We start from the raw sequence: 22,636 nt of genomic DNA on the forward strand, positions 1-22,636 counted from the left end.
GTTCCATGGTTTTAGATGTGGCGTACCCACATGCGGGGTCCCGACGTCACCACCCGCCCCCAGCCTGGAAGAGATTTCGGGGCAGCTGAGCACGAGGTGGGGGTCACGTGCCGGTGCAGACAGCCTCCCCTCGGTGTCTTTTGAGGGAGGAATCTTGGCGTTGGAAATACCAGTGCTGGTCGTCAGCTGGGCGTTGATTCACTGGACACACCTCGAGCTTTCCAGGCTGGTCTCAGCGGGCGTGGGGATGACTTTTTATCCACATTTTAGCCAACAAGGTCCAGGCCCCTACCCACCCCTTCCATAACCACCTGAAAGGGTGGAGCCAGCCTTGGGTCAAGGTATCTTTTTTTTTTTTTTTTCCAGTTTTCAAATATTTCAACAAATATTTATTACCTAAAAAAAACCAGTGGAGTAAAGAAATAAAAACAAAAGACATAATAATCCAAGGGCCTGGAGGCCTTGTAGCATCTTTTTTTTTTTTTTTTTTTGCGGTACGCGGGCCTCTCACTGTTGTGGCCTCTCCTGTTGCGGAGCACAGGCTCCGGACACGCAGGCTCAGCGGCCATGGCCCAGCCGGGCCCAGCCGCTCCGCGGCATGTGGGATCTTCCCGGACCGGGGCACGAACCCGCGTCCCCTGCATCGGCAGGCGGACTCTCAACCACTGCGCCACCAGGGTAGCCCCCTTGTAGCATCTTTTACAGGCTCTGAAGCCCACCGGCGTCAGTCTACCAAGACCCCGAGTTCTGGACGATACGCCAATTCTCAGGTCACTCTGGGCCCCTTGTCTCTTCTTTATTTTTCAGATTTCCAAAAATTGTGACATGCAGCTAGCATTTCAAGATTTCTGTCTACCCTCACTGGTAATAACACCTTGAAGGCTGAGTGGCCCGATTTCTCGGGGTCAAGGAGGGTCCAAAGGGCTAGCTGGGTCCAGGCCCTGGTCCAGGGTGCCCACAGGTCTGACTCTCCTGGGCTTCCCCGCAGGTCATCCCCAAGGACTACAAGACCATGACGGCACTGGCCAAAGCCATCTCCAAGAACGTGCTCTTTGCTCACCTGGACGACAACGAGAGAAGGTAGGTGCGGGAATGGGGCTGGTGGGATGTCCAACTCCAGGGGACACGGGTCAGTTTTGGAAGCACGGGCTCATGGGGCGGGGGTGGCCTCTAGAAATTTAGCGCTGTGTACACTTGGGCTGCCGCCTCAAATCTGGGTTGGGATCCAAAGTGCCCGCAGGCCAACCTTGTCACGGCAAGACTTCTCTTCTGCTTGCAGAGGGCCTGCCGTGCCCGAGCTGAACTCACTGCCTCGTGGGCTTACGGGTGAAATGCACGTCTGTCCGCGGAGCACGGGGTCCTGAGGGAGGGTGACTGAGCTGGGGTGGCGCTCAGCACGGGCTGGAAGGGCCTCAGGGGTGGATGTGGGGTGGGGGCGAGAGTTACTCCAGGGAGGGGCCTGGGGGCAGTGAAGGGGCTGGGATGCTCTGCTTGGCAATGGCGAGCATGTAAATAATTGGGAAAACTGGAAAACGTTAAGCCACAAAGCAAAAATAATCACTGGGAGTGTTTTGGGGGCAGTCCTTCAGGATTTAATCTGTGCACACACCGTAACCCTGTATTGTCACAAAACGGAATGACGTTCTCCGTAGTTTGTCGCACTTGAGAGGTGGTGAGCGTCTCTCTTTGTCAGTAAAGGCTTTCGTGGTCTGTGGTCCCCGTTTCTGTAGGGTTGTGTGATGTGGCTGCTCTCCTGCCGTGGCTGTTTGCATCTTTTATGATAAACAGTGTTTTGATGACATGCCCATACTCGTATGCTCGTCGGGAGTACTTGTCTGTTTCTTTAAGATAAACTCCTCGACGTGGATCAAAGGGTAAATGATGTTTGAAAAAAAATTTTTTTTCCGTTCTTGGCAAACGGTGATTTTTCATTAGAATAACCGAGCACATTTTGAGAACAGTCCATGCGAGATGTGCAGATGACATACAGATACGCGGAGTGAAGGGAGAAGAGGCCACTTTGCGTCCCCCTCCCCACAGTGACCACCAGCCGTGGCCCGGACTGGCCCCTCCAGGCCGTTCTCCGCGTGCGTATCATGTGGAAACAGGTGGGACACACGCACCTTCCGTGGCGCGGGCCAGGGGCCTCCCGTGTGGCCACTGTGCGGTGGCTGTGGACGTGCAGCTCCACCAAGGGACGGGTCGGTTTGTCCACCGCTCCCCTTGCCCAAGTCCCTGTGGACGTTTCTAGTTTCCCATGGTGCGGGGTCTCAGTGAAGAGTGAGGAATGATGCTTCTGCAAGATAGGGTGGCTGGCATGCCAGTGTGGGTTTTTAGGCTTTTGATACGTTGTGTTGGCTGGTCCCAGGAGGGCCGCAGGGACATCCAGAGGACCTGCAATTGGGGGTGGTCCCTCCTCGCCCGCAGCGTACTTCCCAGGCGGGGTGGCTGTGATCCAGGCTGAGGTGGAGATGCCCTGTCTGCAGAAGCCCGTGGCACGGGGCAGGGGCGGGGCTGGCCGGTCCTCCGTCTTGGACCCATCCGTCCGTGCCCGCTCCCTGGGGGAGTCAGCCTCACCACGCCCTCTGCTCTCCAGCACTTGCCGGCTCCTGGTGGATCCACGGAAGGTGGACACGTGTGAGACACCTCGCGGTCGCCCTCCCCCATCTCCCTCTGCTGAGTTAGCTTCCCCTGCCCCGGACACACCGGGTACGATCGCCTTATTTCACGTTTGAGGAGAGAGGGTGTCGTTTCTCTGATTACTGGTGACACTTTGCTCAGTTCATGGCCTTGGAAGCTGCTCAGTGGTTCACTGGCCTGGACTCTTCTGCCCAGAACAAAAGGGTTTGGACTCAGAATCACAATGCTTTTCAGCAGGTCACACCCTTTCATGGCCCCTTCCAGCTCCCAGGTAGCAGCAGGTTCAGAAAGTCTTAGCTTAGGGCCAGCCTGGCCGAGGCAGCTGAGCTGGACTCCCTCTCTGGGCCGTTCCGGGTGTGTGTGTCCAGGAAACGTATGCTGGAGTCCTGCGCCCTCGGCCCTAAGTTCCCAGAGCCACACGGCTCCCTCTGCCTCAGACTTTACTGCATCCGAGAGCCAGGTGGACAAGAAGTGGAGGAAGCAGATGGTTGGATTAAGATTCCTCTTTTCCAGGCTGGATTGGAAAGAAAGCTTTCACACGGGAAGCGTCTGCTTTAGATCTTTTGTTTTGCACAGAGGAAAACTCACTTTCCAGATCGAAGCCCGCACAGGCTCCCGTTTCTGGCTACGGCTTCTAAAGAGACGGGCTGACGGTTCAGGAAGCGGGTTCCAGAGGCCGTGGGCAGGGAGACGCTGTCCCCTGACCTTCCACGTGACATCTCCCGGTGCGGCATCCAGGGCCTTTGCTTCTCTCAGTGCGCTGGACGCTGGGCTTCGCAGCTTTGTCTCTGCTCAGTTGCGGTCTGGCGCGTGCCGCCCAGTTCTTTCCAAGTTTGCAGGGCGCCTGGTGAGCCTCGCTGTGGGTGCTGCCTGCTGCTCCCTCTGCTTCCCGGCATGAGTAGGGTACTAGAATATCCATGTGGGCGAATCCGTGCGGGAGAAGCCACGTGCTGCTCTATGATCCCTCCTGCTAAATGCAGGATTGGGACAAAAAGACCCCACGGTCTAGGACTGGGTGCTTTCGCTCTTGTCAGTGTTTTCAGCTTGCGTGGAGCCGCATCCGCGGGGAGACAAGGCGAAGACTGTGTTCCAGCCCTTTGCCTTAAGAGAAGGTAATGCAATGCAACGTGGCTGAGGGACAGAGCCCCTACCCCAGACTGCCGGGCCTCCTTCTGGGTGGGGCGGCGTTTCTAGTCGGCGTTTCTCGAAGGCTTTCTCTGGGTCTGTGTGGATACTTTGGAGCCTCAGTTTCCACTCCCTAAATAAGAAGAGTGTCTCTTGGCCAAACCACAGCACCTGGCAGAGCCTCAGTTTTCTCAAGTGTCAAATGAGGGTAATAAAACCTACTTTGAGGCTTGCAGTGAGGATAGAGTGAGATACTGTCCGTGGGCGTATCATTACCATCATTATAATCACCTCCATCATCACCACCATCACCATCATCACCATCACCACCATCATCATCACCACCGTCATTACCATCACCACCATCATCATCACCATCATCACCATCACCACCACCAACATCACCATCACCACCGTCATCACCACCGTCATTACCATCACCACCATCATCATCACCATCATCACCATCACCACCATCATCACCACCATCACCATCACCACCATCACCATCACCACCATCACCACCACCATCACCATCATCACCATCACCACCATCATCATCACCACCGTCATTACCATCACCACCATCATCATCACCATCATCACCATCACCACCACCATCACCATCACCACCGTCATCATCACCACCGTCATTACCATCACCACCATCATCATCACCATCATCACCATCACCACCATCATCACCACCATCATCACCATCATCACCATCACCACCATCATCACCACCACCACCACCATCACCACCATCACCATCATCACCATCACCACCATCATCACCACCACCATCACCACCATCACCACCATCACCACCATCATCACCACCATCATCACCATCACCACCATCATCACCATCACCACCATCATCACCTCCACCATCACCATCACCACCATCATCACCATCATCACCACCATCATCACCACCACCATCACCATCATCACCACCATCATCACCATCACCATCATCACCACCATCACCACCATCATCACCAGCACCATCATCACCACCATCATCACCACCATCACCTTCACCACCATCACCACCATCACCATCACCATCACCACCATCATCACCACCACCACCACCACCACCACCACCATCACCATCATCATCACCACCATCATCACCATCATCATCATCACCATCACCACCATCGTCACCATCATCACCATTATCACCATCATCATCACCGTCATCATCACCGTCATCATCACCATCATCACCATCACCATCATCACCACCATCATCATCACCATCATCACTATCATCACCACCATCGTCACCATCATCACCATCGTCATCACCATCACCACCATCTTCATCACCATCACCATTGTCACCATCATCACCATCATCATCACCATCATCACCATCACCACCATCGTCACCATCATCACCATCGTCATCACCATCATCACCATCGTCATCACCATCACCATCGTCACCATCATCACCATCATCACCATCATCATCACCATCACCATCATCACCATCACCATCACCACCATCACCATCATCACATCACCACCATCACCACCATCATCACCACTACCATCATCACCACCATCACCATCACCACCATCATCACCATCATCATCACCACCATCACCGTCAACATCACCATCATCATCACCATCATCACCATCACCATCATCACCACCATCATCATCACCATCATCACCATCATCACCATCACCATCACCATCGTCACCATCATCACCATCACCACCATCTTCATCACCATCACCATCATTACCATCATCATCACCATCACCATCATCATCATCACCATCATCACCATTGTCACCACCATCACCACCATCACCATCACCATCACCACCATCACCATCATCACCATCATCACCACCATCATCACCACCACCACCACCACCATCACCATCATCATCACCACCATCATCACCATCACCACCATCATCACCATCATCACCATTATCACCATCATCATCACCGTTATCATCACCATCATCACCATCATCACCATCACCATCATCACCACCATCATCATCACCATCATCACTATCATCACCACCATCGTCACCATCATCACCATCGTCATCACCATCACCACCATCTTCATCACCATCACCATTGTCACCATCATCACCATCATCATCACCATCATCACCATCACCACCATCGTCACCATCATCACCATCGTCATCACCATCATCACCATCGTCATCACCATCACCATCGTCACCATCATCACCATCATCACCATCATCACCATCATCATCACCATCACCATCATCACCATCACCACCATCACCATCATCACATCACCACCATCACCACCATCATCACCACTACCATCATCACCACCATCACCATCACCACCATCATCACCATCATCATCACCACCATCACCGTCAACATCACCATCATCATCACCATCATCACCACCACCATCACCACCATCATCACCATCATCACCATCATCATCATCACCATCATCATCACCACCATCATCACCATCATCACCATCACCACCATCATCATCACCATCACCACCGTCACCATCATCACCATCACCATCATCACCATCATCATCACCATCATCACCATCACCATCATCACCATCACCACCGTCACCATCATCACCATCATCACCATCACCATCATCACCATCATCACCATCATCACCACCGTCACCATCATCACCATCGTCATCACCGTCATCACCATCACCATCTTCATCACCATCACCATCGTCACCATCATCACCATCATCACCATCACCATCACCATCGTCACCATCATCACCATCACCACCATCTTCATCACCATCACCATCATTACCATCATCATCACCATCACCATCATCATCACCATCATCACCATTGTCACCACCATCACCATCATCACCATCACCATCATCATTTTTCTGGCCCTTTGACTTGTGGGTAGGGCTAAGTTAGTGGGCATCTCTCTGGATGCAGCTTTGCCCCTCTGAGGTTGGCTTGGCCATCAGATGGAGCCCATAGCCAGACCCCTCCGCCCTTCAGTGCTTAGTCTGAGGAAGGGGCTGGTTTGGCCCTGAGACCACTCCACAGTCATTCTTTGCTCCATCCTGGGCCTGAGGTAGGTAAATGGGCTACTCTGGGCCTCAGGACACAGCAGGAAGGACTCTGGGAGGCTGGCTTGTCGCCCTGTCTCAGTGAACAGTGAGGGGAGGGCCCTTGCCCCTTGCTCCAGGCCAAGCAGCACATGTCCGAGTTGGGGCTGGAGCGGGATGTCCTCGTGCCCTGGGTGGGCCCCTCCAGAGCCCTGCTGAAGAGTTGAGTAGTCCTGGGGAGGGTCCAGGTTGGGGGGCTGGCAGGTGCAGCCTCTTCACTTGGCTTCTGCTCTTGTGAGCAATGGCAGAGACTTTGTCCTTCCTGGGGACTCAGGGGCCCAAGCAGGCTCAGAAGGAAGCCACAGGATGCTCCAGAGCCCTGGCAGGTGCTGTGGATCCCAGCCTGTCCCCCGAGGGTGCACCAGGCCCGGGGGAGGGAGGTGGGGACCCTTGGGTTCCATCAGGTCCCTTCCCGGCTTGCCCGCCCACTCAGGGTGCCTGGAGACGGAGCGCCCATGGAAGCCAGAAGCGTGATGATTAGGAGGCCCTGCGTGTGTGCGTCAGGGGCAGGGTCCAGGCAGTCGCACTGCATTTCGGGCCCACGGCCGGGGCCTCGTTCCCGGAGCCGCCAGACGGGCGGGCGGACGGGCGGCAGTGAGGGAATCTCACCCTGGGGCGGCCTTGCTGGCAGCGGTTCGTGCTCCCTGCAGCTCTGATTAAGACAGGCCTCTGGCTGCACCCCTGGCCGCACAGCTGTCTGTCTCCGCCCACCCGCATGTCTCTGCAGTCTGTTATTCCACAAATTGGCTCGGGCCCCCGGGTGATGGGAAAAGCACACCCGTCTGCTGAATTCACAGTCAATTCAGGGAACAGACTCTGTTTCTCTGAGCCATTTCAGCCCCTCTTGCAGCCTGGCTCCAGCTTCGGGGTTTGCTGCCGACCTTTCAGGCAATACTAAAAACCAAGATTAGCATTTTGGAAAATGCAGGGCCTCATCCGAGGAGATGCTTAATGGGTTGGACTGGCAAAAAGTTTGATTTTCGTTTTGCACAAAGCCAGGCTCACTCTGGGCAGAGGAGACCTCCAGGTTCGCATGTCGTGGGCCGTGTGACCCTGCGGGGTCGGAATCGTGTTCGGTGTGAGGCTGAGACCTGGGACCGTGGAGCCTGCGTCATGGCGAGCTCTGAGCCAGAGCCCGATCGCAGGCCTTGTCTGCATCTCGTTAGAACGGTGCTGGCCTCGTTGTGGTGGCTTTGGGCAGATGAAGCATGGAGGCACACGGAGCTCAAGCGAGCTGCCACGGCCACCCAGCTGGGCCCGGGGGAAGCTGGGATGTGAGCCTCGGCGGGGACGGGGCCGCCCTGGGCTGCCCTGCCTCCTGCCGTGCTTACATCACCCAGCTCCCTAATCTCCTGTTAACCTCGCCCACGATCTCGCTTATTTGGTACTATAATGTTTTAAAACTCGTAGAGTTCGGTGGTGAGGGGTCTCCAGGGCGCTGCAGACACGTCTTCTCACACCAGCCGGTTCACTGTTGATGTCACCTGACAATCACCCCGTAACGTGATTGGAGACGCCCGCAGGCAGTGGGGTAACTGAGGCCAGGGAGGCGCGAAGAGGGGCCATTTCTCTAGAAAGGTGGGGCCCTCGAGATGGCCTTGCTGGTGAGCTGGCCCCCACCCCTCACAGTGCTGACCCAGCCCCAGGATGGAGGACACCCGGGGCCCCGGCTTGGGTCCACGCTGGAGCCCTGGTCACTACAAGTAGGAAGTTGCCTGCCAGCCGGGTGTGGGGAATTCACCAGCTGGCCGGGGCCCAGCCAGCCTCTCCGCAGACGCAGGTGCCCCCGCATGTATCAGATGGGGAAACTGAGGCTCAGAGAAGGCAGGTAATGGGCCAAGGTCACACAGGTTCTGGGGGGCAGCGACTGGTTTTCCTGAGGCAAAGTCCCGCGCCGCTCATGGCTCCGTTGGGTAAGAGCGCTAGTCACACAGACTTTGCTCTGTACTGCCAGAGCTTGGGTCCCTCCCAGCCCTACAGCAGCCCTGAGAGAGGGACGCGGCTGCCCCTCGTCCCGCAGAACGGGGGCCCTGGTTGAAGCGTCGTGCTGTCTTGTTGCTTCGGGACCCTGGACGCAGCCCCTCTCCCGTCGAGAGTCCTCCCGCGGGGGACCCACGTTTAAAAAGTGAGTCGTCCTTTTCTGGGACGTGGGTGGTCCCACCGGCATCTGGTGGATGCTGGGGGTCCACAGAGGAGGAAAGGGTCTCGTGTCCCTTGGGGTCGGGGTGCTTGCTTTGCAGAACCAGTGACCTTTGAACCAGGTCTTGAAGGACAGGCAGGAGAGGGGTGGGGCAGGCGTTCGAGCGGCGGGGGCAGCACAGGCAAAGGACAGCGGGGCGAGAGTAGGCACAGAAAACAAGCTGGGCTGTGGCTGGTGGAGCGAGAGAGTGAGGCCGGTGAGCTGAATCTGGGTTGGGCCACGAACTCAGTGGAGAGCTGCCGCTTCATTAAACAGAAGTCCAAGAAGAAGCCAGGAAGGTGCGTGGTGTCTTCCCTGTGTGGACAGTTCCTGGGGCGTCTTCCTGGATGTGGTCTCACAGCGGCCCCGCAGCCCGGCCTGTTCCTCCTGGACCTCAGAGGGGCCGGCTTCACGTTCTGGAAGGGGTGGCAGGGAGGTGACCCTGCCTTCTGCTGGAGGGATGTGTGTGTGTTCGTGGTGTGTGTATGTGGTATGGTGTGTGTGTGTTCGTGGTATGTGTGTGTGTATGTGGTGTGTGTGTGTGGTGTGTGTGTGTGTGTGTTCGTGGTGTGTGTGTAGTGCATGTGTGTATGTGGTATGGTGTGTGTGTGTGTGTGTGTGTGTTTCTTACTACCAAGGAGCTTTTTTTGTCTGGTGTCATGAAAAGCATTTCGGTGATTCTCAGGTTAAAAATGACCATTGTTTAGCGTCTGGTGCCGGGTGGGGGCGGGTATGTCCTTGGCTGCAACAGCAGCGGGAATGGTGTGACGAGCCACGGCTTCGGGACGTCAGTCATGGCCAGTCTGGTTTCTCCCTCCCTCCCGCCCCTGCCCCCGCCCTGGACCACTGGAGAGAAAGTTCAGCCGTCAGCTGGTTCCACCTGTAAATGTTTCAGTGCGAGACGCTCCTTTTTGTCTTGGCTTCTTGCCGTCACGGCCACCTCACATCCCGTAGGCGCGTGGGGGCGGCTTTCTTGCTAGGTCGTGTGCGGGCTGCTGTCTGCGGCTCTGTTTCTGCAATGGATCCTGCCTGGGGGTCCGCATTCCCATCTGCTGAGGTGGGTCCCCTTCTTGGCACTTGAGGACACGGGTGGGAACAGCCAGGACCCCCCCCCGCCCCCTGACGGCCAGTGTTTTCTCGTTTCGCTGAGGATCCAGCCCACCCCACGTTGCATCTTGTGAGATGACAGCTGGTTCACGCGTGTCCTTCAGGAAATGCAACAGTTGCTAAGAGTCGGGCAAACAAAGATGCGCTTTGATTCCGGGAACAGCTGTGGGGAGGACACACCGTCTCTGTCAGCTGCTTCATCCTAATTCTCAGGCCGTCGGAAACAGAGCTCTTTAACCCTTTGGCTCCCTGGGCTCTTCCCACCCTGTAACTTCCTAGGTTTCTTGCCCCTCGACTGTGGACACAAGTCCTGGGATGTGGCGAGGCTGACCTGGCCGTCGGGGCCAGTGCTGGGGAGCAGGTGGGGAGATGCATACTGCTCCTCCGTCAGAGGAGACACAGCTCTGGGGACGCTGCTCCTGGGGGCAGGTGGACGTGGCCTCCACGGCCCTCGTGTGCTCGGAGGGGACCCTCATCTCTCAGAGGCACGTGGGCCAGTTCCTGCTGCAGATCCCGCCACTCCTGTCCGCGTGGCCTTTGGCCCTGTGAGCAGCCATTCGCCCCATCTCGTGGCACCCAGTGGACCTGTGAGGTAGGGTTGTCCTCACCCCCAGTGTGAGGAGGAGGGACCCTTGCCCAGGGGGGCTCTCGTATGCCCAGAGGTGTCTCTGGACTCTGCGTCATAGGTGGCCATTGGAGACGTGCCCCGTGGCGGAGGCCGTGCTTAGCCGTGTATCTCACAGGTGTGGCGTCTCCTTCACGGCACATCCTGCTCCAGGGGCCAGAGGTGTGCTGTGAACAGAGGTACCCTCCCCACCGTGGAGCTCCTTTCTCGGGGGAGAGATGAAGAGCCGACAAGTAAACAGCTGGAGGACACGGTGCGTGAGGTGGAGCAGGTTCTAGGGAGGAGTGGGGGATGGGGTGGCCTGGGAGGCCTTGTTCGGAAGGAGGTTCGAGGAGAAACCCGAGGGAAAGAGGAAGTAGACCAGGCAGGCAATTGGGGAAAGAGCATTCATGCAGCAGGGGTGTAGGTGCAAAGGCCCTGTGGTCAGGGGCATGCCTGGAATGTTCAAGAATCAGCAAAGAGGTCAGTGAGGCTAGAGCAGAGCCAGGAAAGAGGCCAGGAGTAGGCAGTGCGGACACAGACACAATGAGGCTGAACACATGGGGCCTTCTGGTTCACTGTGAGGGCTTCAGCTTCTGCTCTGAGATGGGAGCCTCTGGAAGGCTTGAGCGTATACCTAGCCTGTCAGGACTTCCACCTGAGTAGGGTCAGTCTAACCCTGTGTTCAGAGTAGAAGGTGTAGGGGACCAAGGAGAAGTAGAAAAACCAGTTGAGAGGTTGTTTTGCTAACCCAGGTGAGGTGATGGTGTCTTTAACCGGGGTGGTACCATTGGAGGTGGTCAGTGTTAGTAAGTCCTGAATACGTAAAGGAAGGGGCTGCGTCTAGCCTGGGATGGCTCAGTCCTGATGTTTGCCTGCAGTGCTGGGTCCCTGTCTTGGTTATGGGATTCCTTTTAGGCAACAGCAGTGACGATGGTGATGATGGTGATGGTGGTGATGGTGACGATGGTGATGGTGATGATGACGATGGTGATGGTGATGATGAAGGTGGTGGTGGTGAGCACACCATGTTAGGTGTGTGTAGCTCATTTAACCTTTCAGCTGGCCTTCCTAGGAACCACCTGTGATGGGTGTTGTGGACTCTCCGTCACTCCTGCCCCGCCCCAGCTGTGTCGCACCACATGGTTTGGGAAGGGATTGAGTCCACTGTGGGCCTTAGGAGTGGACCTTGTTTTAACCCAGTCTGACTGAGTCTGTTAAGTCACTGTGGCTGGACCCTGTAACCCAAGTCTAAGCAGGAGGCTGAGGGCAGTCCAGCCCTGCACCACTGACCAAAGAGCCTGGTTTCGACGTGACCCTGGGACCCTCCCCACTTTACAGGTGGGGTCAGGCGGGCGGCTCTGCCTCCTGGCTTGGCGGGGGGTGGGGGGACCAGGGCTGGAACCTCCATGTGGCGGGGAGCTGCCTCCCAAGAGGGCTCTCGTGGGTTCTCCCGTGGGAGCGTTTGTGGGGCACGTGAGGCTGCACGACGTGCATGACGTGTAGCCTGGGGCCCCGGGAGCCAAGGGCAGTTTTCTTTCAAAAGCGTTTGGTGTCTCAGGTCCTTCCAAGGAGGACGAGGCTGGTGTTGATTCTGCATCTATTGCAGCTTCATCCGCGCCGCCCCACGGGCACCTGACATACCTGATTCCATCCGTCTCTCACGGTGACCCCTCAGGTGTGTCTTAATCTCTGTCCGTTTTATGGGTGAGGAGGTGGGAACTCAGGGGTGAAGCAACCCGCGTATGGTCCCCGCTCAGCCCGTCCTCAGGGCTCTTCCCTGCTCCCCATTTGGGAAAGGTGACTCCCTCTGCGGGCCCCTTACTTGGCTGCGTGCACGTCCAGGCGGGGCACTGTGGGGAGGAGCCCAGGGAAGCTTCTGGAAAGCAGCAGGGCCTACATGGCTGATGGCCCCCGGGCTTCTGAGCTTCTGGCCCTGAGAGGTGGTGATGTTAGGGGCTGCTTTATTATTATTACTTTTTGGTACGCGGGCCTCTCACTGTCGTGGCCTCTCCCGTTGCGGAGCACAGGCTCCGGACGCGCAGGCTCAGCGGCCATGGCTCACGGGCCCAGCCGCTCCGCGGCACGTGGGATCTTCCCGGACCGGGGCACGAACCCGCGTCCCCTGCATCGGCAGGCGGACTCTCGACCACTGCGCCACCAGGGAAGCCCTAGGGGCTGCTTTGCTATTAGGAGGAGGCTAAGACCTCCGGAAGCCGGGGTTGGGAGCGTGGCTGGCACTAGACGACCTTGGACTTGTCCTGGCCTTGCTGTTTGCTGGCTGTATGACCTTGGCAAGTGATGTAACCTCTGAGAGCTTCAGGAAAGTTCCCTCTGCCCAGAAAGGCAGGAAAGCCACGGTCCCCAGGCAGGAGCCACTCCCTCTCACCTGTCTGTCCAGCGGGTGTCTGGCGCTATCCTAGGTCAGTGAGCAGGTGGGCAGAGGAGGGGGCGTGCAGGAGATGCACCTGAGCGGGGATGGGCGAGGTCTCTGCTGGGCAGAGCAGCCAGGGAGCTCCTCTTGGAGGAGGGGGTGTTTCAACCTGAAACCTGGCAAGCATGAGGGGCAGGGGAAGCGAGTTTCTGGCAGAGGGACAGTCTGAGGGCTGGAAAGCCCCTGGGGGTCAGAACTGGCCAGGCCGGGAGGGCCAGCAGCAGATCCTGCCGCTGCTGAGGGCCATGGTCCCGGGCTGGCCGTGGAGACCCTGGCGTGAGCTTCCAGGGGCTGCGCAGACAGGCTCCGAGTCCCAGGTCTTGGCCTCTGACTTCGAGCTCTGGACTGACCTGCCAGGGACGGTGTCTGCAGCCGAGGCCAGCCTTTCCCCGTCTTTCTCAAGATAAGCCTCCTCCCATTCAAAGGGGACCCCCAGCTCTCACCCTGGGTCTTCCCTGGGTAGACTGCCCCCGGGTGCCTCGGGCCACCAAACATTGGGACAACCATATTGCTTTCAATAAGGCGCTACGAATCAGCATCGTATAAGTACTCTAAATGATGTGTTTCCAAAACAGTTTTACTTTTTCAATTTAATATTTATTTATCAAAATTTAATGTATTTACTTTTAGTCAGCTCTGTGCCAATAATTTTTTTAAAAATTTATTTATTTTTGGCTGTGTTGGGTCTTCATTGCTGCACGCAGGCTTTCTCTAGCTGCGGCGAGCGGGGGCTACTCTTCGTTGCGGTGCGCGGGCTTCTCACTGCGGTGGCTTCTCCTGTTGAGGAGCACAGGCTCCAGGCGTTTGGGCTTCAGTAGTTGGGGTTCACGGGGCTTAGTTGCTGCGCGGCATGTGGGATCTTCCCGGACCAGGGCTCGAACCCGTGTCCCCTGCATTGGTAGGCAGATTCTTAACCACTGCGCCACCAGGGAAGTCCCTGCCAATAATTTAAAAAACTCAGTCTTGAAGGAAAATTTTAATACTTATAGTCTTCTAGTCATAGGAAAAAATTGCAAAGATTCACACATCTCTTACAGAGCAACATGGCAGGGTGATTGATAAAATACTTTTAAGCATAAATGTTTTTACATTAGGATAAGTTCTGTGAGAAAACATTAGAAATATCTGTTCAAGGAGAGAAGGAACAAGGCAAAAATCCCAGCTAAGAGGGTTTTTACACCCCCTGTTTCTTGGTTAAAGAGCTGGTGGGTGTCCAGTCCCCGTGGTGAATCAGGGTTCTCCAGAGAAACAGAACCCAGAGGATAGAGACATGTCTGAGGACGTTTAACGTAGGGCTGGCTCTGGGGGTCGTGGAGGCCGCGAAGCCCCACCAGGTGCCGCCTGTGAGCCGGATGCCCAGGGCCCGGTGGGGCTGTGCAGCCCGGGTCCAGAGGCTCGAGAACTAGGAGGTGGATGCTCGAGGGTGGGGAGGGTGGGTGTCTAGCTCAGGTGGAGAGCGGATCTCCTGTCATCTGCGTTTCTGTTCTGTTGGGCCCACAAGGGATGGGGTTGTGCCGCCCACCATGGGGAGGGCCGTCTTCACGTGGTCTGAGCTCAAAGGCTGATCTCTTCCCAGACACCAGCCCAGACACACCTAGAAATCACGTCTCACCAGTTAAGTGGGCGTCCCTCGGCCCAGGCGAGATGACACCTGAAGTGAACCGCGACGCTATGGATTTTTATTTCATGGTCTATGTTTAAAAGAGTAAATAATACAAGCAATTTCAGCAGTGAAAACGTCAGCACTTACAGTAGCCCAGAAATTCCTCCCTTTTGCAACTGTGTAAACGTTCAATGAAACGTTTTAGATGTTTAAGGACAGAGCGTGTGACCATATTAAACGACCCTGGTCAGTCGAGGACCAAGTTGGGGACTGGGGATCTAGTTCACATGCATTGGGGTTGCTGGGGTCCCTGATCACGGGGGCCACAGGTGGAGGACGGATGGAGGGCGGGCTGTGGGGCGGGGGGAGCAGTCGACAGACTGGTGACAGTGCCAGGTTGGGCCCTGGCTTTGGCTGGTGGACTGGATGGAGGGTGGAGCCTGCAAGCTCGGGGGTTGATGCGGCCTGGAGGGCGGAGGTGGCAGGTGGAGAGATGGGATCTGGCCATACAAGCCTGAGCAGCCTGGCCTGCTGGGTGTCCAGAGGGAGGTGTCAGGTGGCCGGGGGTGGCCCTTTGCCCCCAAGCTCGTTTTCTGCCCTCGTGCCGTGGCCCCTCACCTCTGGTCCTTGTTGGCCTTGTCTCTTGGGGAAGCCTGGCCTCCTAGCCCTGCCAGGCCTCTCTGCTCCTCTCAGTGTGGAGCCATGAGCTCAGCTAATGCACCTTTTGGATTCGAACCTCTTCCTTTTATGATCGGGCTGATGGCCACTTTAAGCATTTAAATCTTGGTGGGGTTTTTTTGCGGTACGTGGGCCTCTCACTGTTGTGGCCTCTCCCATTGTGGAGCACAGGCTCCGGACGCGCAGGCCTAGTGGCCATGGCTCATGGGCCCAGCCACTCTGCGGCATGTGGGATCTTCCCGGACCAGGGCACGAACCTGTGTCCCCTGCATCGGCAGGCGGACTCTCAACCACTGCGCCACCAGGGAAGCCCTAAATCTCGGTTTTAGTTTAGTTTGTTTAACGTGGCTTCCTGTTAGTTACCTGTGCTGCAGTGTGGAGCTTGGCTCCCGTCCGAGCAGTTTCCTCGTCGTGTGATTTTGTGTGGCTTGTCACGAGTTCAGGGGTCTGGACCCAGAACAGGGCCATTTCCAAGTGATGCTTTCACGGAAGACAAGGCTTAATTGGGTGGAAATAACGATGATTCTGAGAGCAGCTCTGTGAGGAACAGCGTTTTTGCTCTTCTTTTCAGTGGTTTAATTGCTGCCGTTCATTAGCCGGGACCCTGGGAGGAAGAGGCTGCGTCCTCTGTGTCCCCGTCTTGCTACTCGGTGCTCAGAATTGCAGGACCGGGAAAGCTCACGAGTCTAAACTTCCCCACGTCTGTCCAGAAGCGCTGAAATTGTTCCTTAAAACTCCCTGAGGGCTTCGCTGGTAGCACAGTGGTTAAGATCTGCCTGCCAATTCAGGCGACAGGGGTTTGAGCCCTGGGCCGGGAAGATCCCACATGCCGCGGAGCAACTAAGCCCGTGCGCCACAACTACTGAGCCTGCGCTCTAGAGCCCCTGAGCCACATCTACTGAGCCCACGTGCCACAACTACTGAAGCCTGCGTGCCTAGAGCCCGTGCTCCACAATAAGAGAAGCCACCGCAATGAGAAGCCCACACACCACAACGAAGAGTAGCCCCTGCTCGCCATAACTAGAGAAAACCCACGCACAGCAACGAAGACCCAGCACAGCCAAAAATAAATAAATAAATGAATAAATTAGTTAATTAAAAAGAAAAAAAATCCCCGAGAGGCTGGGCTTGTGGTGCTGAAGCTCCCTAGAGCCGGGCCTCGGGTCCTGGCCTCGTCCACCCAGTGAGAACTGGGACTTCACTGTCCTGCTTCTGTCCTCTCCCAGACGTGCGTCTGCACACAGATGACTTACCTGGCCTGGTTCCCACCCTTGGGGTAGGGGCGTCAGGAGCCTGGAGTGGGTGAGGCAGGCAGGATTTAGATGGGTCTTCCTTGACGGTTCAGGGCTGCTCCGGACACGGGAGCTGTCATCTCCGTCAGGTAGAGCATCTCTGCACCCTGGTCCCCCCTCCTGCCTCCCCCTGCTCGGCCCTGTGCACACCTGAGGCTCAGTGCGCTGGGTGGGGTGATGACAGCCCTGGGCCTGGCAGAGTCGCTCAGGGGCTCGCGGTTCTGTGAACACGCTTGTGCAAGTCTTCGTGTGGACCCACGTTTCCGTTTCTCTTGGGTGGGTTCCTAACGGTGGGATTTCTGGGTTGGAGGCTACCTTTACGTCTAACTTTTTAGGAAACCACCTGTTTTTCAAAGTGGCTGCGCATTTCCAGGCCCACCTGCAGTGATGAGGTTCCCATCTCTCTGATCCTGCTGAGGTTCCGGGCCGTCTGTCTTCCAAGTCTAGTCACTCTAATGGCTGTGGCGTCTCGTGGTGGGTTTGATTTGCGTTTCCTTGTTGGCTAAGTAGATTGGGTGTCTTCTCCTGTACTTTTCCTCTACAACTTCTTTGGCAAAATGTCTCTTCAGATCTTTTGCTCATTTTTTGAGTTCTTGGTCTTCTTACTGTTGAGTTATAAGAGCGCCTCCTATGTTCTGGATACAAGCCCTTAATGAGATACGTGGTTTACAGTTATTTTCTCCCAGTCTGTGTTTCGGTCTTTTCATCTTCTTCACGTCTTTTAAAGTTCAGTTTATCATTTTTTTTCTTTCAAGAATCATGCTTCTGTTGTTTTATCTAAGAACTCTTTGCCTAACCCACGTTAATGAAGCCTTTACCATGTTTTCTTCTAGAAGTTTTATCATTTTAGCTCTCCCATGAGGTCTGTGATCCACTCTGAGTCGCTGTGTGTGCTGTGAGGCGGGGGTCTAAGGCCGTGGTGTTCTCAGTGGACGTCTGGGTGCCTGGCACCATTTGTGGAAGAGACTGTTATTTCCTCGTTGACATGTCTCGGCATCTCATCAATAATCAACTGAGGATAAACGTGAGAGTTTATTTCTGGGCGCTTGGTTCTGTCCCGCTGATCTGTGTGCCGTATCATCACACCAACACCACACAGTCTTGTTGGCTGTGGCTTTACAGTGAGTTTGGAAATTAGGTCGTGTAAACCCTGTCACTTGGTTCTTCTTTTTCAGAATCGTCTGGACCGTTTTAGGGCCTTTGCATTTCCATATGAATTTTAGATAACTTTCTATTTAAAAAGCTTGCACTGAATTTATAGATGGATTTGATACAGAACTGGCGTCTTGTCAGTACTGAGGCTTCTAAGTGATGGACAGGAATGTCTTTCCGTTTATCTAGATCTTTAGTTTCTCAGAAATCCTCTGTCGTTTTCAGTGGACAAGTTTTGCACTTTTTTTGGCAAATAAATCCTGCAGTGTTGCGTTCTTTTCGATGCTCTCGTGAAGGAGACAAGGTTCGCAGCAGGGTGGGCTGGCTGTGGAAGCTCTGGGGGGCTCTGGTGGGCAGGAGTGGAGGTGGGTGGGCAGCAGGGCGGGAGTGGCGGAGCCTGGTGAAGAGGGAGCCTCGTCCCTACACCAGGACACCCCCGAGGCAGAGGGTCCGAGCCCAGAGGGCTCTGGGCTTTGGGGCGGGGGCTTCGCTCATCCTGAGCCCCTGGGGGACAACCTGTCAGTCACAGCTAAGTGTGTTATCTCCACGTGGGGAGTAGGGTGAGATCTGCAGATGGGTTTTTGATTATGTGAGGCATGTTCTCCAACTTCTGCTGATGGCTCTGGGACTAGTTAGGGGGAAAGTTACTCTGCGGCCAAGCGTGCACGGCACTGTTTATCTGGGCGTGGGACTGAAATGTAAATGACAGTGTGCCAAATTGAGGAACGCAGGGTTTTCTAGGGATGCTCGTTCCGCGGCATTTATTAGGTGCCTGCTGGGTGCCACACGCGCTCGGGCTGGCGGATGCAAGGCGTTTGCAGTGACCTTCTCCTCCAGGGAGGGCAGCGTGAGACACGGGGAACGTGGGTTGAAGGCAAGCTGAGGACTCACATCTGAACGAGGACTGGTATCTAGAACATATTAAGATCTCTCACGATTCAACAATACAAAACCAAGTAGTCCGGTTAGAAACTGGGCAAAGACATGAAGAGACGCTCGACCAGAGAGGACACTCGGATGGAAAACAAACCCACGAGGAGATGTTCAGCTCCTCAGGCAGCGGGAAATGCAAATCTCTCTACACCCATCAGGATGGTTGAAATGCAAACCACTGGCGGGCATGAGGCGGAGACGGAGCTCTCGTCTGTTGCCGGTGGGAACGGCAGCTGTTACAGCCTGGAAGACATTTTAGTAGGTTCTTAGAAAACTAAACACGTAACTGCCATGTGATCCAGAAATTGCACTCTTGGGCGTTTATCCCAGAGCAGTGGAAAATTATGTTCACGTGAAAACCTGTATGTTAATTTTGCTCATAGCAGCTCTGTCTGTAATACTGCCAGACTGGAAACAACCCAGGTGTCCTCAGTGGGCGAGTGGGTACCATGGAACAGCCGTCAGCCAAAAAAGGGAACGCGTTACTGCCACACGCGACAGCCTGGGTGAGGCTCTAGGCGAGTGTGCGAGCGAGGCCGATCCCCAGAGGCTACATCCTGCGTGACACCGTTTAAGTAACATTCTCAGCGTGGCAGAGTTATAGAAACGGAGGACAGGTGGGTGGCGAGCAGGGCTTAGGGACTGCGGTGGGCCCTGGCGCAGCTGGGTGGCATCAGTCTGGCACCCTGGGTGCTGTGCTGTGGTCTCCCAAGATGTTACCTCCGGGGAGGTGGTGACCGCCACACGGGCTGCCCCGTGTTATTTCTCACAGCTGGTAGCCATTGGCTGGGAGGTGTCGGCCACCTGGGGTCACTGTGCTCCAGCTGTCAGAGAGGGAGGGGCCGTTCTGGTGGGGCAGGAGGGGCCCTGGGATCAGGCCTCCTTGGCCGGGGCTGGCAGCAGACCCCAAGCCCCTGTTGGAGGAGCCCGGCATCGAGTGAGTGTAGTGCCGCGTGGTGGCAGGGACACAGTGGTCGTAGCCGTTGGTGCACGTGCCACGTGCCGGGCGTGGCACTGATGCTTCTGCGGCTCTGTCAGTCGCTCCACTTTGCAGATGACGGGCTGAGGCCCAGCGGTTGGCCTGCCAGGCCCCAGCTGGTCCGGGAGCTGCAATTTGGGCCCTCTTCCTGGCTGCCGAGCCCCTCAGCCTCATGCCTCACCTCGCTGCGCCCCAGAAGACCGAGGGTCCCGTCTATCTGCTTTTCCCTCTGTCCGCCTGTCCACAGGCCCCCCTGCGGCCTTCACAGGGTGGGGGGAGAGGGCGTTTCTCTGAAGCTGTTAGCAGGATAGGGTCCCAGGGGATCTTGGAGGCGGTTGACACGTCCCCAGCCTTCCGGGCTCCAGGCCTGCGTCCCAGTGTCCCAGGGAGCGGCTTGACCGTGTGCACCGCTGGTCAGGTCCTCAGACTCTGTGGCCGGCCCCTCTCGGGTCCCCGTTCTCAGAGGGAAGCGAGGCCTGGGCGTCAGCGTGCTTCTGACCCAGAGTCCAGGACACTCGGGGGCCTGCGGGGAAGCTGGCCAGGTGGCGGGGCCTACAGCAAGCAGGACCCCAGCGTGGCGGCCTCTGCCCTGGGGAGTGGGCCCGGGTGGCCAGGTACCAGATTTTTCCAGAGGAGCTTGAAAGTCCAGATTTTTGTGAAATCTATTTTTTTGCCTTTTTTTTTTTTTTTTTGCGGTACGCGGGCCTCTCACTGCCGTGGCCTCTCCCGTTGTGGAGCACAGGCTCCGGACGCGCAGGCCCAGCGGCCATGGCTCACGGGCCCAGCCGCTCTGCGGCGTGTGGGATCTTCCCGGACCGGGGCACGAGCCCGTGTCCCCTGCATCGGCAGGCGGACTCTCAACCACTGCGCCACCAGGGAAGCCCCTATTTGTCTTCTGATTAAATTTTAAACTTTCATTTTGAAAATATTTCAGAGAAAAGTTTCAAGGAGGGTAGCCCCGCCCCCTGCGCTCGCTGGCTGGCGCTCTGGGACGCGCGCGCGTCTGCTTCATGTCCCCGGCGTCTGAACGTAGCGAGGACCCTGACGCTGATGCTCGCTCTTACTATCCTTGCCTCGTATGGGAGGACGTGACCCGTCCCTTAGACCCCTCAGCACATCTCAGGGCTGTCGGGACGGTTGTCACACTGGGATCTTGCAGGAACACGACATTCCTAGCTAACCCACAGCCCGCGTTCGAAGTCTGTCCCGGTTTCTGGCGTGCCCAGAGCAGTGGCTAGAGAGTTTGGCTGTGGGGTTCGCGCCTCATTAAGCTCGACTGTTTCAAAGGTGGGCGAGCGGCTTAAGCATTTGAGGACACGGGGAGACCCCGCCGGGTGGCCTCGTTTGTGCCCTCACCCTGGGCTGACCTCGGGCGGCAGGAGGTCGAGCTGGGCCCGCGACTTGGGCTCCTGCCTGACCCAGTAAGAAAGCCGCAGAGCCTTCTGGGTTGGGTCTGGAGTGCAGCTCCACCGGGGGCTCGCTGGGAACCTTGGCCAGATACACAGTTCCTCTGAGGATCCGCTTCCAGATTTTAGCCTGTCAAGAAGCCCAGTGAAAAGTGAGAAACTACACGCCAGATCTCCTAGGATGGTGCTGGGCCCGGAGAGGGGGACCCAGACTCTTGAGGGAGTGCCGTCCCCCCACCCCACCCCTGCCCCTCTTCCCTCCTTCCTTCATTCCTTCATCCGTCCACCCAGCGTCCTCTGTGCCGAGCCTATCCTGGGGGTGGGATGCAGAGGCTGCTTCTGGTTTGGAGGAGTTCAGGGTTATCGGGGTGGGAGGGAGCATGGGGAGCTCCCTTGCCCAGGGAGCAGGGCGTCTGGGCGGGGGGCCGTGTGGGGAGAGCCCAGTGCCCTTAGGTACTGCAGCCCCTGTGGTTGGGCGCAAGGACGTCGGGAGGGGGTCTTTGAAATAGAAGACGGACGCCAGAGGCTGGCCTGCCCTGCACACGCCCACGTTTACGGCCTTGGAGGGTGGCCAGGGCATGGGTGGAAACGGCCAGGCTTTGAATGGGGTGACTCTGGTGTGGCCACCCCCGGAGCGGAGGGAGGGAGAGAGCCAGGGGGCCTGGGAGGGGTGGTCCAGGGCTCAGCTTCCGCACTGGCTGGGGTGTCCTGTCCCTGCCCTGGGGTGCCTGCCTCGGGCTCCCCCGTCACCTGCAGCCAGCGGGAGGCCACGTGGACTTGTGAACAAAGCTCACTTAGGAGGACCGGCCCCACAGTGCCAGGGCCCAGCGCATCACGCGACGTCCATTGGATTAGGAAAGACCGTGAATTTGGGGCTCACAGCAGCTTAGGAGGTGCCTTGGAACGTGGACCAAGGAACCCAGAGCATCTGCAGACCCAGAGCCACGGCCAAGAGGGCCGATGCAGGGCAGGTGGGCGCGGGAGGGGGAGGGGGGCGTGCCAGACTGCAGGGCTGGGTAGACGGCGCACCTCGACCACCCCCTACGGATCTTCATTAGTTGTGGTTTTCCCCAGCCCCCGACTTCAGTCCACTTCGTTGTTTCATCCACTGAGGCTATTATCCGAGTGGCGCCCAGGCTGCCCGTCTCTGGCTGGTGGAGCCTCTTCGTGGGGCTCCCGCGCCCTCTGACCCGAGCCTCACCTTTTCTGTCATTTTCCTTGCTTTCTGTCATTTTCCTTGCTTTCTGTCATTTTCCTTGCTTTCTGCTGTTTCAAGGGGCTGCCGGCTCATCTTGTATGTTTTCTGCCCCAGACCTGGAGTCAGTTTTTTCTCTAAAGACTCTAGGTTC

General features: G+C 56.6%; 1 protein-coding gene across 2 annotated transcripts in view; it reads left to right on the top strand.

Annotated features, from left to right (window-relative positions):
• The window catches only part of PRKAR1B (protein kinase cAMP-dependent type I regulatory subunit beta), an 85,987-nt gene that overhangs the window by 15,152 nt on the left and 48,199 nt on the right, over positions 1-22,636 (top strand). For both annotated transcript variants that reach the window (XM_060123463.1, XM_060123464.1), the window contains exon 3: positions 989-1,080. In XM_060123463.1, the coding sequence (XP_059979446.1) occupies positions 989-1,080 (92 nt within the window). The remainder of the gene's footprint in view (positions 1-988; positions 1,081-22,636) is intronic.

Source organism: Lagenorhynchus albirostris, chromosome 15 (assembly GCF_949774975.1).
Source record: "Lagenorhynchus albirostris chromosome 15, mLagAlb1.1, whole genome shotgun sequence".
Classification (NCBI taxonomy): domain Eukaryota; kingdom Metazoa; phylum Chordata; class Mammalia; order Artiodactyla; family Delphinidae; genus Lagenorhynchus; species Lagenorhynchus albirostris.